Source organism: Gossypium hirsutum, chromosome D01, assembly GCF_007990345.1.
Source record: "Gossypium hirsutum isolate 1008001.06 chromosome D01, Gossypium_hirsutum_v2.1, whole genome shotgun sequence".
NCBI classification, from domain to species: Eukaryota; Viridiplantae; Streptophyta; class Magnoliopsida; order Malvales; family Malvaceae; genus Gossypium; species Gossypium hirsutum.
The window spans coordinates 29,047,202-29,066,073 of NC_053437.1; the positions used below are offsets into that span (position 1 = coordinate 29,047,202).

The window sequence follows — 18,872 nt, forward strand, 5'->3', positions numbered from 1 at the left end:
AAAAAAATAATTTCATTTAATTCACTAATTTTAACAGCAAAATTAATTCATTTTATGCAATTGAGTCCTTTTTATATTTTTACAAAATTGCCCCCAACATTTTACTTTTATACAATTTAGTCCCTAAGCCTAAAATATGCAATTTAAGCAATTTCAAATAAAATGAAGTTTAGCCAAACTATATAAGGCCTCTCTACAGCCCATAATTTTTGTTATTACACAACAAGTCCCTATAATTTATCACTTTAACGATTTAGTTCTTAAACAGTAAAACTATCAAAAATTACATTACAAAATAGTCCTATCTAACAACCAAGCTTAATATTCTACTATAAAATTTCCCGAGTTAGTTAGATAAAGCTAATACGAGCTTAAAAACAAAAAAAAATTACTAAAAACAAGCGAGGTTTGCTTACACAATACAAGAATCAAAGCTAGTTGAACTTCTCCCATGTCTTCCTAGGATTTTCGGTTCAAAATATGGAGAAGATAATAAGTTTTTACTTGATTTTTAACTTGTTTTCTTATTATATTTTATTTAATTATTGATTTACCATTTTGCCCTTACTAATTATTCAAAATTCTTAACATTTATAAGCTTAATATCGTCACCATTTAAGGGTCTTGCCTTACCTTTCCATTATCATTTGATGCCTTTAATCAATAGAACTCCACTTTTACAATTTTTACATTTCAGTCCTTTTCACTTAATTAACTATCTAAACAATAAAATTTTTTTAACCAAATCTTAACACGGCATTAATAACCCTGTAAATATTAAATAATTAATATTTACAGTCTGACACATCAAAATTGTGGCCCCGAAACCACCATTTCCGATCATACAGTAAAACTGATTAATTAGTAAATCATCAATTAATTAGGAATTAATTGCAATTTACCAAAATCTAGAGAACTTCATATCATTTCTATTATTAGGTCATTTAAGGAGGGTCCAATTACACCATTAGTCCTTCTATTATATTAAATTACAATTAAAAAAACTTATTTACAATTTGGCCTTAAACTAATTAGGACTAAATAAATAAATAACCCAAAAGTTAGTGGAATGATTAACATCCACAACCGCTTGGACTTTTTGACCATGGTTTAATTACCATTTTCGTCCTTTTACTATTTTAAATCTATAGCAATGAACTTTTACCTCTTTTACAATTTAACCTTTTACCTCAATTAAGCAATAAATCATCAAAATTACCGGACTCAACTTCAACACATATAATACAACTTTGAATATATTTAATAAAAATATTTACAGCTTTATATTACTGAAACGAGATCCTAATCCCTCGTTTTCAATAACCACTTGACTTTTGAACCAAATCACTTATACTAACTTTTAATTCAATTGTTTAAAACCATCAAATCAAAATTCAATATAAAAATTAATATACTTGTATAATTTAAATACTAATTATACAAACTTACTCGTCGGATTTGTGACCCCGAAATCACTATTTTCGACACCACTGGAAAACAGGTTCTTAGACTAAGTTTTTCACACGGTCTCAGTTTGTTACACAACCCAACCACACGGTTGTGTGACTATCTGTGGAATTTTGCATTTAAGTGTACATGGTTTTAAAGAGTTATACGACCTGGATACATGACCGTGTGACTCCAATCCCATATGATCACCGTTTGTAACATGGTATAGGCACACGGTCGTGTGACCCTTACTTTGAAAATTTGCATTACTTTTTGAAAAGTTTTCAATATGGTCCTTGTTTGTACTCTGGTCAACTTTAGAGTTTTCGTAAGCTCGATTGAGACTCAATTTTAACTGAAAATCATATTATGCATGGAATATGAATTGTTTTGAATGTTTATTTGAATGATTAAAGTTAGAATTGTATTTGTACTATTTCGTCAACTACTATAGCATCTTATAGCTCGGGTTCGACGATCGAACCGAGTGAGAAGTGTTACAAATTATAAGAAACCCTAAAATTATATCAAACATCAATACCACAATTATCAAATTAGATAAAAAAAACAAGAAGCAAAAACTTCAAAAACTTATAAAAAAATGAGATTTACCAAGAAAAGTAATAACCCAACTTTCTTAATTTTTTAAATAATTTTTATAAGATTTTAAAATTTTTAATAAGTTAAAAAATAGTATTTAGAATAAATCTGGACTAATCGATATGCAGTCAATAATGTTTATTTATCTAGATTCATTTTGAACTTGAATTTTTTTTAAAAAGAATTGAAATTTTATTTCTCAATTTTTTAAATTTTTTAAATTTTTTATTTTTTATGTTTTTAAAATTTTTAAAAAGTATATTTAGAATTAATCTAGACATATATAAATGTTTAAATTCAAATGAACTTGGAGGTTTAATTTTCCAAATTCAAATGAATCTAGATATCTATTATCCAAATTCATTTTGAACTTAAATTTTTAAATATTTATTTTCGAAATTTCTTGCTTCATGGTTGTTGAGTTAGCAATTGTTTATGACCATGTCGACACAACGATAGAAACTATTGGTCCAAGGATTTAATTAATAAAATTTTAACATTTGATAGCTTAATTTTTTTTTAATGTTCAAGGAGTTATTAGACTCTTTATCCATTAAAAAAATCTCAATTTTATTGATTTTTAACTTGTCTTTTCAAAATTTTTATCATTTTTGGCAAATTCTTTAGTTTTTCGGTTCAACTTACATAATTTAACTATTGGACCAAACGATTGTCTATCTAGTCCAATCCATAAACATTTTTTATTTTTAGATAAACTATACTTAAGGTCACTAAATTATTACTAAGTTCATGCTTTGGTCATTCAATTTCAAAAATTTACAAAAATGGTCATTGAATTATTGAAAAGTTTTTATTTAAGTCACTAGGCTATAAAAATCGTTGTTGTATGGTCAGCTCTGTTTGTATCGCTTTCACCAATTGAAAACTCTTCTTTCCCTTCTTTTACAGTTCAGTTTTTTTTTCATGAAACAATTTTAAACATCACAAATTTGCAAGTCAATATCCAAACAATTTTCTTCTCCAATCTTTGACAATAATTGTTAGATTGACTTGGATCTAAGATATGTTCTTCTGCTCATCGATGGGTAATGATCTACCATATTGATCATCGAATTGTCACTTGGAACTCACTAGTCAGACATTTTTTTAAAAACCCCTAACATCCCAATATTTATGTTGGGAATCAACCTAATTAAGCAACGAACAAGTAAAAAATGGCAAAAGAAATTGAGGAATTGAACACACAAATTTAACGTGGAAAAACCCCTTCAAGAGGATAAAAACCATGGGCAAAGATAATTTACTATAATGGCAAAAGAACGAAGAGTACAAAAGATAGAGATAAAAAACTAAACCCCAAAAACCCGAAAGCAAAGAACCCTCAAAACATAAACACAAAATTCTCTAAATGTGTTATGAGTTCTAATATCTAATGGGTATATTTTCTAATGTTGTAAAATAGTCTATTTATAGGCTAAATTCATAGGTCAAATAATAATAAAATAATCTAGACTAATCAGAGTTTGATTGAAACAAATAAACAGAGTTTAACTGAAAGGTTATTTCTCAAATTCGACTGAAATAGATCGGAGTGATACTTAACAATTTTTTTAAAAAAAAACTTTCAAATAATTTAATGACTTAAATAGAAACTTTCAAATAGTTCAATGATCATTTTGTAATATTAAGTTGAGTGATTAAAACATAAACTTAATAATAATTTAGTGATATTGAGGGTTTAGAAAATCATATACATTTCTAATTGGATATCATCGTCCTTCCATTGTGATTTATGATATGCAATTTAAGAAGATTTTTTTTTTGCTTATATGTAAAAAAAAAGCCTTTAAGAAATTACAAAAAGTAATAAATTAAGCTTCTACTGTTAATTAAAATAATCAATTAAGCTCCTTTATTAACAATTTACATTGTTGATCTCGTTGACCGCTAAAATAAATTAATAGACCAATCAATGGTGGCACATAGCATCTTTAGGTTTAATATAATATTTCCCAATAAAAATGGTTAAAAAATCATAAAAATTAGAAAAAAAATTATAAAAAATTAAAAAAATTAAAACAATTATAAATATTATAAAATTTAAAATATCTAATATACTCTAATAAACTATTGAGTCTTCTCTTCTTCATTTTTACCAAAATTTTGTATATGAATAGGAAGTTGACGGCAGCAGCTGTCATCGTCCCATTGAGTCTTCTCTTCTTCATCTCCGGCCTCGTTATTAATCTCTTTCAGGTTCCCTTTTTTGGCCTTTATATTATTGATAGAATTGTAGTTTTATTTTAACTTCTCAAGGAATTTGCTTTTATTCTTTCACAATTCTGATAAAAATGGCTTTCTATATTTCTAATTTTATGAGCTGAGATGATTAATGCGCTTGCATTTACATCTGGGTTTCGAATCTATTTTATCTCTGAGCCAATAAATTTTGGTAAAAATGGGATTCAAGAGTCCATTTTCATGTTGCTCTTGTTTATATGGCAATTAGAATTAACGGTGTTAGACAAATTTCATTTTTCATTTGTTTTCCAGGCAGTTAGCTTTGTTCTGATTTGGCCACTGTCCAAGAACACTTATAGAACGATCAATACGGTGGCTTTAGAGTTATTGTTGCTGGAAATTATATGGCTTGTTGATTCGTGGGCTGGAGTTAAGGTCATTTCCCTTGTTTAACTCGTATGCTTTGAATTTTTGAAGACAAAATTGATGATAAAATGCCTAAATGCTTTATACTTCCATTTTGTTCATTGTCAAATCATGTTGATAATTATGCAAATATGAGTTAAGTATTGCTCTGAAGCACCATATCTTTTCGATCACCGATAGATGTTATACGAGTTAGGTGTTAATTATTGGCCCTTAGTGAGTCAACTTTTGTTAATGTGGGAAAAGAACTGACACCATGGATATCTTAAAAGATATTTTTTTTTTATTTATGAGACATTTTGTTTGCAGATTAAAATGTTCGTGGATAATGAAAGCTTCAATTTAATGGGTAATACTAACATCAATCTCCATAGATAGGAACCTAGTTGTCGGTATTAGAGTTACTGTTAAGTATGTCTCATATTTTAGTTAAATAAGAGATTGTTTGTAAATTAAGTTAAACAAAATATATTTTTTTCTAAAAGATTTAGTATTTATTAGTATAATATATTTAACATTTATTAGCATAATTTATTTGACCTACGGATTTAGTCTATAAATAGGCTCTTAGAAAATATACCCATTAGAAAATATCTTCATTTTTTGTACTCTTCGTTATTTTGTTATTATAGTAAAATTATCTTTACCCATAGTTTTTTATCCTCTTTAAAGGGGTTTTTTTACGTGTGTTCAAGTTGATATCCAACAATTACATAGATAATGTGTATTGTTGAATCATAAACGTTTGAATGATTTACTTGCCATCTGATATTAAAACTTTTTTCAGGTAAGGAACATGCCCTCCTCATATCCAATCATAGAAGTGATATCAATTGGTTAGCTGGATGGGTTTTGGCTTAATGTCCGTATTTAATCTATATTCCAACTCGGAATCCTTTACATACTCTTTAGTTGAAAGAAGCATAAAATTGAAAAAGAACTACTTGGGATTTTGTTGTTTGGCATTCTAACTGCATTTCCTTTTTCTCTTAAAACACTCTGTGGCTAAGAGAATTAAATTCGCTTTTGAGAGCGATCAGGTTGTCTTGGCAGTGTATTAGCTGTTATGAAGAATTCAGTAAAACTCCTTCCGGTATGTGTTATTCTTTATGCATTTGAAGTTTCAAGTGTAAATATTGAGATTTTGTTGATTACCAATTCTTTGTCTTCAAGTTTGAATGGTAATAGCTGTTGATGCCACTTACATGGTAATTTCTTACATAGCACATGCCACGGTATACATGTTCATGCACGAAAATGTGTGAGATAAGATAGCTTGGTAGGCAACTTATGAGTTAAATAAATAGGCAGCGAGTAAATTAAATGCTATTTTTTCTTTCAAAAAAATAACAAAAATAGTGTTTGTAGTGACAATTATGTTCATTTTAGGCATCTGGGCATATATCTCTGTTTTACTTTTTCTGTATACTTTTGAATGTTGCCTTTTATTTTCGTAAGTTTCTTTATAAAAAGAAGAAAATATGGTTTTACTTTTGCATGGTTATGAAGAATTAATTCATATATGATATTTGTAGGTCATAGGCTGGTCGATATGTGTGGCGCCCCAAACCCAATTTGGACCGTCCAACCTAAATTTCAAACATCACATTAGCCAGTGAAGTGATTCTTCATTTAAACCACCACAAAACACACTAAGCGACCAATCATACCACACAATTAATCATGAAATATTTTATAAAATCCTAATATCATGCTTCCGTTACGCTACTCTGATCAACAATCAACACCAAGATTAATTCACAATTTAATATTTAACGGACAATTACCTCGAAAACTTTAGTTAAACATACATGCACGCAGTAAGGATTTTTAAAAGGGCTATATTTGTAGGGACTTGAAAAATTGTTTCTCTTAAAAATATATAATTAGATTTAAAATGTAATATATAGTAATATGTTGGGAAAAATCCATTTCACAAAGTTTAACAATAGTATTGTAGATTTATATATAAATGCCTTGTTTTAGAAGATTGATTAAAACCTTACACTCAATTTTTTAAAGTTATCATTCAATTAGTTCATAGGCAAGTTTACGTAATCTATACAATTTTACATTCATGCATACTAAACATTCAATTGTTTTCTAAAACACACACACATTTAACATCTAAGTCTTATTGTCGCGTGTGAAATAATATGCGATTTATGTAAGTATACACATTGAATCAAGTAATAAAGTGATGAGTGAGTATCATTCCCACGAGGATCGGATTGAGGCACAAAAGAGGTCAAGTTATTATAATAAAAAGCGATTTATGCTATGGTAAACTAAGGTAAGTATGCAGTGATAATTCAAAGGAATGATGATGTATGCGATAGATGGAATTGATGAATAATTGGAAATGGTATGGCAAAAGTGAGAGCAATAACGAGAGTGATTATCCGAATAGAATGTAAACAAAGAAATAAAGAACTAAATATGTTGTGGCATAGATACTACGACAAAGAATAAGGATAGAGTGATGTTGATTCAGAAGGTCGGGATTATCCAAAATCGACCTTTACTGTCAATAATGCCTTGGCAAAATCGTATCTACTTTACTGCACAGAAGAGTTCTAAAATGGCCTGCCTCTCGCGAAAACAAAACCTCAAATTACATTGCCCGTGTCTATAGGCTTCTGTATGATCGTGACTCTATGTCTAGAGGCGACTATAAGTGTCTATCGAATACTTGCTCATTTCATTTAAATTTAATCCAACCAATCCAACCCTTTCGGAATTAGAATCAATTTATAAGTACGCAAACAGTCTTCTTTGTCTAGAGATTGTTTGCATTTTAATTAAGAAAAAAGAAAAATCAAATGAAACAGTAAAGTAAATTAGAGATATACTGCATCCATAAAACCTGTTTAAGGTTTCATCGAAAGTAATCCCAACCCTATGAGATTTAGCTCTTGGGCTGGGAAATAAAATTCCAAACCAAAATATTATCCGACATTGTGTTCAACTACTTCAATTCAATCTTTCGGAGGAACACTAATGGAAATAATAGAAGAATTTCGGGAAACAGCTTTAGCTTGCCCAGTCCACACTTCGGCAGCACAGTGTCTTGTGATGGCTAAGAAGGACTGCCTTCGAGTTCCTTTCCTTTGCACAACCGAACCCTTATTGATGCCTAAGGATCTCTTTCCATTTTTTTTGTTTGTCTTTTTGGGTTTCCTCCTTTGGCTTTTTATAGGTTTTTTCCCTAGGGTAAATCCAACAACTCATGTTTATCTTCTCATCTTTTTAAATTTTTTTTAACAACCCAAGGTTATCCTCTTTTCAAATTGTTTTTCTAGGATAAAAACCAACAGCCCAAGATTATCTTCTCCTCTTTTTTAGGCAGATTTTTCTAGTACAAGTACATTTGGCTGAAACTGGTATGCATTGAGTGTTGACTAGGTCTTCTCAGCATTTCCACAACATCTGTATTGGTAAACTACTCAACCTTTTGCCACGATAAACCTTCACTCATTTATTTCTCGTTTCTCAATCTACACCTGCCAAACCACCAAACACAGCCTTACCACAAGCAATTAACAAGTAACAAATAATAATATTTAAGCACTGTCCAAGCTTCTTATGCAATGTTCTAAAAGTGCTAAAATAATATCCTAAATGCAACTAAATGTACCTAAGTGCGAGCAATTGACTAGGGCTAAAAGTATGAAATATAACTCTTTTCAAGAGTTATCACTTACCTCAATGTCCAATTGCTCTTCCACCTACACTTACGAGTTAGTCGATCAATTAATCAAAGCTTTCATCAAGCAATCATAATCTACCATTCAATCATCTATCTAAAGCACTAGTAAAAGTTCCAAATTAAACAACTTAAAGGTCCATAATGTCCAATTACAACCCAAAAATTATAACTAAGACTAACTCTAAAACCCATAATTTGGTCCCACATTGCCTTCCTCATTGGGTTTGGGAACACAATGACATACTAAGGTATAGCCTCACTTTGGATCACTTGGATAACTCACTTCCACACCTCTTCACAAGCTAAGTCACTGCAATATTATAAAAGAGTGGGTGAGCTTATTGAAGCTCAGTGAGTGCTCAAACATACTACAAATAAACACATCAGTTAGGTTAAAGGGTGACATACTATAACGGTTTACATATTATTACAGTCTACATAAAATAGTAACTTACATGACACAACAGTTCTCACAAAATTAGCAGTGCACATATAATAAGTAATTTTCATAAAATGGACAGATCACATAAATTATCAATTCGCATCAAATATCTTCTCATATAAAATAACAGTTCATACCAAATGACAACTCATGCAAAATAATAGTTCATACGAAATATCAGTTCATACCGAATAATAATTCATGCAAAATAGCAGTTCATACTTCATCATAATTCATATATTTCAAATAATGATAAATTTGCATTTTCATGATTATGAAACATATAGGGGAGACTCTATCACCACACATTAGATAAATGGGTCTCCTTATAACGCTTCACTTTTGGACTCAAAGAGCCTTACGTTTTCTCTGATATAAGCGTAGCACGAATGCTCACACTCTCCAACACTCTAAACATAGAGCCCTGCGTTGTCTTCGTTGGATAGAGGTATGCTCGACATTCCCTTAACTCTCCAACGCTATCTCCGGGCACAATGCCCATGCAATAATGAGGGTGAGTACTCACAATCCTATGGCATGCCAACTATATCCAATGGTTCCATAAGTTCACAATGTTAACATATCTCTTTAACACATTCACAATATTCAGTATAATAGGGCTCGCAATTAAGTAAAGTATTATAACACAGTTCATAATTCACAATTCGCAATAGAGCATGGTTCGCAAATAATATAACTTTCATGCAACATATATTGCACACATAACACAGTTCACATATCATTCATGGCATAGCTCACATAAATCATTGTTATCATATTTTATTTAGCATAGGACGCGCAACAGCTTAGCTTACATACAATACAACTTAAAATCTCACAATACATAGTTTGGCAAATTAATACAATTTTCCATATTAATACAGATCACCAAATTAACACAGTTCGCCTTAATAATATAATTCGCCAAGTTAACATGGTTCACAATATAGCATAGTACACAAATATAATTAGCTAGCATTACAGTTGAGCTCGTACCTAGCATTTCACGATAATATAATTCTACACTAATCAAAACTTGCATTATTGTAAAGCTCATAATTCACATATTGGTTCATGCATGCATAGATATACACATTACTAGTAAAATTTGCATGTTAAAAGAGTTCACATTATTATTTTTTATATTAATTCGCAAACATTACAAAACCCATCCACAAATGTATATATATTATATATAACAAGACCTTTTTACACACATATATATTATATATAACAAGACGCATAAATATATTATATATATACGTATCTATTTAAAACCCCCTGTCACATCAAATTTCAGCACATTCCAAGTGTCATATACATGTGTATATATATTATATAAACCAATTCCCCTACACATATATAATCATTAAACGCATATATATTATATGATAAGACCCTACACGCGTATATATATATTCTATATATATAACAAAACCATAAACGCATATATTTTATATATATAACAAAATCCACACACATACTATATATATAACAAAACCCACGCGTATATAGGTATTATGTATATAGCAGGATCCTTTTACTCATATTTATATATTATATTTATAACAAGACCATGCACACATATTTACATTATATATGTACCTATTTATTAGTATAATAGCTCACGCAATTGGTCACACCTACTAATATGCACGCGCACACACACATGCAACCTTTAAGTGTACAATTTCACACACTTGTCATGTCAAATTCCATAGTTTACAGTTACAACTTGCCTATTTTATTCCTATAATTACGTGTACATTTTAAATTCATGCATTTGGCTCATTAAAATCGCACAGCATGCATACCCTACACTGAAACAAATTTGCAATGGTTTGTGGAACGACGAAAATGTGCAAGTGTACACAACCGTAACAAGTAATAAAGTGACAAGTAAATGTCGATGTATCATACCCACAAGGATTGTAAAAAGAATTATTCATGAATGCAATTTTAAAAACACTTTGGTGAAGAAAAATATTTTGATTTGAGGAGGTGATTAAAAACTAGGATTTTAACTAAGTAAAATAAATAAAATAAAAGTTCCAATGCACTATTTCAAAAGATGATTTTACTCAAGATGACATAATTGTGCTAGATTAATTACATTTCTTAACTTAGAATTATTAAACTCATGTTTATGTTGTTACGAATAAATTCACGGCAACTTGGTAATTTTCTAACTTATGAACATACTTACCTACCAAAATCCATGTATCTCTTGATTATATCTCTATGTCAATTCAACTGATTAAAAAATTTTTAATAAGAAAATGTGTTAATGCCTATGAAATTAAAATAATCTCTTCTACATATCTCTATGCCAATTCAAACAATTAATTCAATCTAGTAAGCACATAAAAAATTACATGAGATAACAATGTATTTCTACCTTGAAACAATTTAATCACAATAATCTTGCAAGTTATGCAAGGCTAATGTATCGTTAGATACCGTTGCTAATTTAACCCTTAGCTACCTTAGATGGTTAAATATGCACTGATTAAGTATCGTGTCAATTAATTACAATTTCAATCTGTTTAAATAATTAATTCATTAGTTACCTGACAATTGTAATGCAAGAATAACTTAGTCATGATTTTACTTAATCAAACATCTTATCGCGGCCTATAACAACAGAAACACAATTTTAATAAATTAAGTGGACAAAATGTAATCAACCTAACACGAATTAAATTTAAGCCATATTAATGAATTTAAACATATCAACACCACAAATATTCGTAGACATTTTCATAACAACACAATAAAATTAAAAGGATAAGGACAAGAATCAAATTCTGTGTTTCTCCGAGGCTTGATTAGTTTGCTCCACTCCTCCTTTTCCGCTTGTTCTTGTTGAACCGAGGCTTCCACGAACACTTGAATGCTGCTCCAAATGGTGGTTGAAGGACTCTTTTTCAAGAGGTGAAATTGGCAAAGGAATGGGGAAGAAAATGAAGAACAATGGAAGGGAATGAAGAGAGAAAAGTGAGAGAGAAATGAATAAATGAATGGGTTTGAGATCTGTTTGAAATGAGCGGCCAAGGGGGGTATTTATAGGTTGAGTAGGCTACTAAAAATAGCAAAAATCAGCAGCCATAGAGCCCTCCCATGGCCCGTCACACATGTGGCAAGTTTGAAGGTTTCAAACTTTCTATTTTAAGGTAGGGGCAAATCTAGGAAGGCATGATAAGTGGAGGGGTTTGATTGCAAATTCAAGGAGTCCTCAAGGGCTGTTTTACAAGCCAAATAATTAGCAAAACAAGCTGATTACGTCAACATGTGGGACGGTTTTGGGCAGCATAGTGCTCAGTTGGATCAATTTTCTCAGTTTGGCTCAATTGAGCCTCTTTTCATAATTAATTAATAATAATAATTTAACCCAAAATAAATTGGATTAAAATTAAAATTAATTATATTATGAATTAATATTCATAATTTGGACCGTCTTCGACTAAAAAATTAATTTGCCTTGATGCTTCAAAAATTGCTTCTTGGTTTTGTGCTTCTAGCAATGTTTACCAAGCCAATTTTTGCCCTTTGTGCAAATCTGTCAAAAATGATCAAAATTAATCAAAATTTATTATAAAATTAATTAAAATTAAACATGTTAATAATTTAAGTAAAATTTAATTATTTTATAATTATTATATATTTTTCGACAAGAATTACTACGAATTTGCACGAATTTGAGTTAAAAAGGACATGAAAAAGTGTGTATATTTTCGTGTTTCTAGTTTGCACCAGGAGAAATCAAGGTTCACATATTAATTAAGGAGGGTTTGCATATGTTACCTTAGCCTGCATACTGGAGTTTAAATGCAATATATCAGACCACTCATCTTAGCAACCATTGCTTCAATTATCATGCTCAAGTAAGCTTTTATTTGCCTTTGTCATTGGTTGTGGAGGCTCCCAAATGAATTGGCACTTTTCATACACATCAAACACATTACAAAGACATTACTAACAATAACAAACACAATTAAATCATTCCAAAATCATAGATCAAAGCGTATTAACCTGTATCGAAAATTTAGCTAGTTTTGCCGTGATATGTGTTTAACCACTCAAATCTCACTTCTAAGCTTATATTTAAACTTCATACATCCTAAATATCATCTAATTACATATCTAAACCATCAATTTTACTCAATTTCATCGATTTAATTTTTCTGGAAAAATCAAGCTTATGTGATCTTTTAAAAAGGGGAAAACATTCAGTTTACTTAAATTCATTAAGAGTTTGTTAAATTAATATCAAATACCTTTTAATTCGATCAAAATTAGTTAGAAATCACTTTAAAACCAAAGTTTAGCCAAGAAATACAAGATCTACCATTTTCAAGCAAAAAATCAACTTAAAATCAAGTGATATATTGAGATCTTGATTAAATCATTTAAATATCGAATTGAAATAACAACTCACTTAGTTTAATCATAAAAAGTTAGAATATCACCTTAATTTTGTAAAATTGACGAGCTATGGAGCTAATTCGAGCTAAAACATGTGAAGATCTCTTAAGGATTTTAAGGAAGAAAACAATGGAAAAGAGATTTTGTGTTTAGAGAGTTTAGGAATAAAAAAGGATGAACTAATTTTGGGAGAAAAGTTTTGATTTGGTGTTTGACAAATTTTTGAAGAAGATGAAAAATGGGAGGGAAGGAGACGTGAGGTTGTTAAATAGGCAACCCGTTTTTAAAAATTGGGCCATTGCCCATTTAACCACCTCTAGTTTCTTCTTTTTTATAAATAGGTCATTATTTTTAAATTAAAATCAATTTCAAAATTATTTTCAAATCAAGCCTCGTTTTTAAAATCCGTTTTGACCAAATTAGTTCTTGGAAATCAAATTTTAATTTCTTAACCTAAAATTATTAATTCTAATTATTCTAATTATTTTATTTAATTAATTCTTGATTATTTAATTATCTAATCTAATTACGGATTCTAGTTCACTTACTCCCGATTTACTTACTCGATTCTCCTAACCCGGTTTTTGGAATGTGACAATGTGGTTTTTTGAGTATCTATTTTTGGAACGAAACTGAGTCAAAAGACGAAAACAGTTTAAAGGAGAACTTTGCTCATTAGATTGTATACACATATAGATGACCATAAGTGTTGCTGTATTTACTTTATTTTAGACCACATTGTCTATCTCGGTTAAAATCTTGTGTAATCTGGTTGGCACTTTTTGTAGAAGGGACTCGCTTTACTGAAGCAAGGCTTCTAGCAGCTCAAGAATATGCGGTCTCACAAGGATTGCCTATACCTAGAAACGTTTTAGTTCCTCGTACTAACATCTGATTCTTTCTGCTCTGTTTATCTTCAATTCCATGCCATCTTTTTCTACGTACCTTATTGATAACACTCTTTCCATGTATCAATAATATTTCAACTTCACCTTAAATGATTTTGTTGTATCCGGCCAAAACTTTCTGGCCAATGCAAGTCCCTTGCTGCTTCGGCACAGTGGTTCAATACTTAGCCAGCATTACCAGAGATACATCAGTTATCCCTCACATATGCCTGAAATATCATCATTATTTGTGTTGCTTCAGGGATTTGTTACAGCTATAAGTAATTTGTGTTTGTTTGTCCCAGCTATTTATGATCTTACAGTAGCTATTCCGAAAACCTCACCTTCACCTACATTGCTTAGACTTTTCAATGGGCAATCTTCAGTGGTAAGTCAGATTCCAAGCATTTAAGACCAAACGTTGCTTTCTCTTTGTTTTCTATTGATATGTCCTTGGAGAATTTTCCACTGGTCTCATTGAGGATTTTCCTTCTAAATTCTGCATGATTCTGAAATTTATTCGGAGTATAAAGGCATAATTTGCTTCCAAATATCTCTATGGTCAGATCTTTTAGAATCCTAGGAGCGAAGGCCAACAAGTTAGTTGGTCATTGGCTTTTCATATATTAGATAACTACTAGTGGTTAGTTTTACAGCCACCGAATTGGCCTAGTTGCTAGGTTGGTTTTAAGTATTGAAGAACTCACTGAGAATATAGTCTTTAGGTCATGGTGGAAAAGTTTTTGCTTTTCATTCTTCTGCTGTTGACATGTAAACGTTATTCTGAAGTTGTGATGATTAAACCTACAACTATGATTGTCATTGATCTTAAATATCCTATTCGATAATCGAATGGGTTGCAGATCTAGGAGGTTTATTTAAATTATTAAGATATTTTCACCACTTGCTTGCAGGTGTATATACACATTAAGCGGCGTCTCATGAAGCAACTGCCTGAAACGGACGAGGCTGTTGCGCAGCGGTGTAAAGATATATTTGTGGAGAAGATGATTACCTCTACGACTGAACAGTTTATTTTGGATTTTTACGGAAATGCTGCTAAAAGTATTGCAGCAGTACGGAAAATGCCACAAGAAAGGGCAGAAATTATGTTGCCACCTTTAGCGGCATCTGTAATGTAAAACGCCTAACCTAGTGGCATTTATCTTGGTATTTGCTGGCGTGCACCGTGATGTGATCCCAATCACATCATGTTATGGCACCACTCGTTGCCATCGAGATTGGCCTAAACACGAGGACCCCAAGTACAAGATGAAGTTTAATTTCAGCTCAACAAGCTCAATCTTAGTTTTCCCGGCTCAATTTAGCTCACATGAGCTTAATTCAGCTCGTTTGAGCTCGGTTTAATTTCTTTCAGCTCATTTTAGTTTATAATTATTTTGCTGGAAGTTAAATTTTATTCAGCTAGCTAATTCGATTGCTGAAATTTTCGGTCTTTATATTTGCATTTATTTAAGCATTACTATAGCTCATAAGTGTGTCCTAAACTGTTACAAGTATTTAATATGTTTTGTTTTAGCTGAAATAAATGTGTCCAGATTTAATTAAGTTTGTCTTAATACATGTTTTAATTTTGTCCAGCCGAATTAATGTGTCTTGTTTAGTTATAATTTAATTTGTTCCAATGTTAATTAGTATGTTCACATTATGTTTTAAATTGGTTCAGCTGAATTTGTTTAATTTAATTAAGTTCATGTGTGTTGTTTAGGTGTAGCCGAATTTGAAGATACATTGGGCAGATTCATGCATGTAGGTTCATGCATGGGGAGATGCATTTGCAACTGGTACATTTCATGCATTGAAGATGAATTAATTTGGGATTATTCAAGACAACTATTCGGCCAAGAGTGTTCAAGCTATTCATCCATTCAAGGCTTGGCCGATTCTCTTCTCAAGGAAGCATAAAAGCTGTTCACACCATGGCTGTTCGATTCAGCCATGTTCACACCATGGGGACTCTTCAAAACCGTCCATTCACACCTAAAAAGGAGGCTCAAGTTCTTCTTTAATGTTGGTCACTTTTCAGCAAGAGTTGCCTAATGAATGAGTCCATTAAACTCATTAGCTGAATTTAGCTGCTGCATGAATCTCCAAAATTCATTTAGAAGCTGCCTATTAGTCACCATTCAGCTGAACTTACATTGGCCATCATTCATGAATTAAAGCTGGAATTTAGTTTAATGTTTGCTTAGAAATTAAGCCTAGAATTTGCCCATTCGGCTACTATACATTAAGCTATAAATAGTTGTTGTTCTTCATTGTAAAAGGACTTTTGCCAATTTGATAATATATTAAATATTTGTGAGATTTTCTTCTCTCAATTTCGACCAAAGACTCCGTTGGCTTATCTACTAGTTAGTGGTGTCAACCCTGCTCTTTGCAAAACCGAACTTATCACTTTCAACCAAAGTGTGGCATTCAACTTATACCGAGGTTCCTATCTTTGATAGATAGTGGGTCGAGGTCCTTTATCTTCGTCCATTTTCCATCTTAAGAACATATAAGATTCGGGTCAACACTTACCCATTGTGTTGGTTCTTTCTTGTTTTTAAGCCAATCCATCCATTTCCCATTAAACCAAAGTTCCATACCTTTCCATTGTATTACTTCTTTTCTTAGCCGAAACAAATTACATAAACCAATTCCCTTTAACCTTAATTGAACTATAAACAACTTCATCGAAAGATTATATCTCTTTGACTCAAGACGAACGAAACTTCTTCGTTAGACGATCGGGCAACGAAAGCGACTCAACTCATTCAACTGAGGCTGGTTCGCATCACACTACAAAAATCATCGAAAAATGTCATGCATATCTTCATTCAGCGGCATTTATTGTTGCAACCACCACTAAAATCACGACATTGAGCAGCGTTTCTTAGTTAAACACACCCCTAATTGTCTTGATTTTGGTGGCTTTTCCAATAAAACACTGTCAAATTATCAAGATTTTGCAGCGTTTACCAAGAAAGTGCCGCTATATGTCATAATTTAAAAATAAAAATGTTACGTCTTTAAATTTTTATGAAATAATTTAGTGACATTACTGCAATAACGCCACTGTATGCTGAATTGGCAGATTTTATTAAAATGCTACCGATTGTATTGTGAAACACAGCATTCTGATCTATAAATGGCAGTATCTACGTTCACGCAAAATAAAAATAAAAATAAAAATTTGCATAATTAGAAAAGCATTTAGTGTCTTTTTTTTTCCCTTGCAAACACCTCTAATGATTGTACTTTTAGGAGTGTTTGGGTGGTAAATGCTGCGACATACGGAACCTAGTGGTGTTCCACTAGGAAACACCGAGACAATATGCCTTTATATGTACATTTTTCTGTAGTGAATGTTGTCTTGGTCGTCCTCTATTCGTGTTGTAAATAATTATATGCTTCGAAATGAAAAGAAGGATTACTATAAACCTTAGATAATGTCATCTATAAATGATTACTATAGTGCTTGATGTAGTTCATGCATTATTTCCTACTTAAGAGTTCTTTTTCACCCTCATATAGGACAAGTTGTTTGACAAACATATAGCTGAGGGCACTTTCAGTGATCAAGCATCTCAGGATATGGATCGACGGCCAATCGATTCTCTTTTGGTAAGATTCTTTCAATGCCAAATTAACCAATCTTCATTTCAATTTCCTTTTAGAAAATAAAAATAAAATCGCTTGATTAATCTTGCAAAATACTTGAGTAGAGCATTAGTATACTTGAAGCTGGCTCACTCAACATCTTGAACAACTACAAATGGTTAAATAACCCGAACCCATCGGATTTTGACCCAATCTAAATCTTTTTCAATATTCACGTTGATCATTGTCATCCCTGCAAACGACTCAAGCTAACTTATCAAAATTCGGGTTTTTCTTTTTCAAACTAAATCAAAATAGCATATGAACACAAATGTGTCGATAACACCTCGGTTGTGGCATTGTCTTGTTTGTAAAATATTATTCTTGGTCAGGTTATTACGTCTTGGGCATGTATTGTGGCTTATGGGATCCTTAAATTTCTTCAATGGTCTTCACTTTTATCATCATGGAAGGGCATTGCATTGTCGGCATATGGTTTGGCCATTGTTACCAATCGGAGCGTTCAAACCCTGCCGCTATTGATTCTCTTCACCCAATCGGAGCGTTCAAACCCTGCCGCCAAGGTTGCTCCCCGTAAGCCGCCCAAGAACGATCCCCTGAGTCCTAATTCTCTATGGAAGTTACTTCTGGCTTAATCCATTTTGTAAAATTTATTAATACATTTTACGTGGGTTAAAATTTGATACACCGTTCGTATATAAATTCATACACTACAACAGATCACACACTAACACCTCGTTAAAAATTCCTTAAAAACAAATATAAGTAATTAAATTATTTAAGAGTTAATTTAATTTATTTATAGGTGACATTACATAATTCATTGGTAGTATATAAACTTAGCCGTCAATTAATTAAATATAAATTATTTTTCTTATAGTTACAAATTTCAAATGCAATCAAAGTTTATGTAATTGACATGTTTAATTAGTAAATAACTATTTTTTTGTATGAATAAGATAATTAAATTCTTTGAAATTATATGATATTTCTATATAGAATATAATTTTTTTATATAATACTTAAAATTATTTATATATTGTTTTTTTAGCAAAGCTGGGCTAACATTAAAAACAAACAAAGTTCAAGAAACAGGACCGGAATC

At 31.2% G+C, this 18,872-nt stretch overlaps 2 protein-coding genes and 2 long non-coding RNA genes across 5 annotated transcripts; 2 read left to right on the top strand and 2 right to left on the bottom strand.

Annotated features, from left to right (window-relative positions):
- Positions 1 to 4,166: 4,166 nt before the first annotated feature.
- Positions 4,167 to 5,799, top strand: LOC107921633 (1-acyl-sn-glycerol-3-phosphate acyltransferase 2-like). The gene is made up of 3 exons (XM_041086506.1): positions 4,167 to 4,266; positions 4,564 to 4,686; positions 5,465 to 5,799. Exons 1-3 carry the CDS (start codon positions 4,180 to 4,182, stop codon positions 5,516 to 5,518), a joined length of 264 nt encoding a protein of 87 aa, XP_040942440.1. The 5' UTR covers positions 4,167 to 4,179; the 3' UTR covers positions 5,519 to 5,799.
- Positions 5,800 to 7,508: 1,709 nt separating this feature from the next.
- Positions 7,509 to 10,896, bottom strand: LOC121213640 (uncharacterized). The gene is made up of 2 exons (XR_005909017.1): positions 8,382 to 10,896; positions 7,509 to 8,180 (listed from the first exon to the last, which is right to left on the bottom strand). It is a non-coding gene; the product is annotated as an uncharacterized lncRNA (long non-coding RNA).
- A 1,437-nt stretch (positions 10,897 to 12,333) lies between these two features.
- On the bottom strand, positions 12,334 to 13,462 carry LOC121213641 (uncharacterized). The gene is made up of 3 exons (XR_005909018.1): positions 13,298 to 13,462; positions 12,633 to 12,767; positions 12,334 to 12,387 (listed from the first exon to the last, which is right to left on the bottom strand). It is a non-coding gene; the product is annotated as an uncharacterized lncRNA (long non-coding RNA).
- A 459-nt stretch (positions 13,463 to 13,921) lies between these two features.
- LOC121203353 (1-acyl-sn-glycerol-3-phosphate acyltransferase 2) lies at positions 13,922 to 16,482 on the top strand. 2 transcript variants are annotated; one of them, XR_005909016.1, is made up of 3 exons: positions 13,922 to 14,134; positions 14,446 to 14,528; positions 15,055 to 16,482. XR_005909016.1 is itself a non-coding variant. In XM_041086505.1 (3 exons), the coding sequence occupies exons 1-3, from the start codon at positions 14,367 to 14,369 to the stop codon at positions 15,883 to 15,885; spliced, it is 402 nt and encodes a 133-aa protein (XP_040942439.1). In that variant the 5' UTR covers positions 13,942 to 14,366; the 3' UTR covers positions 15,886 to 16,482. The 2 variants fall into 2 exon arrangements, 1 of the variants encoding a protein (XP_040942439.1); XM_041086505.1 differs by having other exon boundaries at positions 13,942 to 14,528; positions 15,055 to 15,278; positions 15,870 to 16,482.
- The last annotated feature ends 2,390 nt before the right edge of the window (positions 16,483 to 18,872 follow it).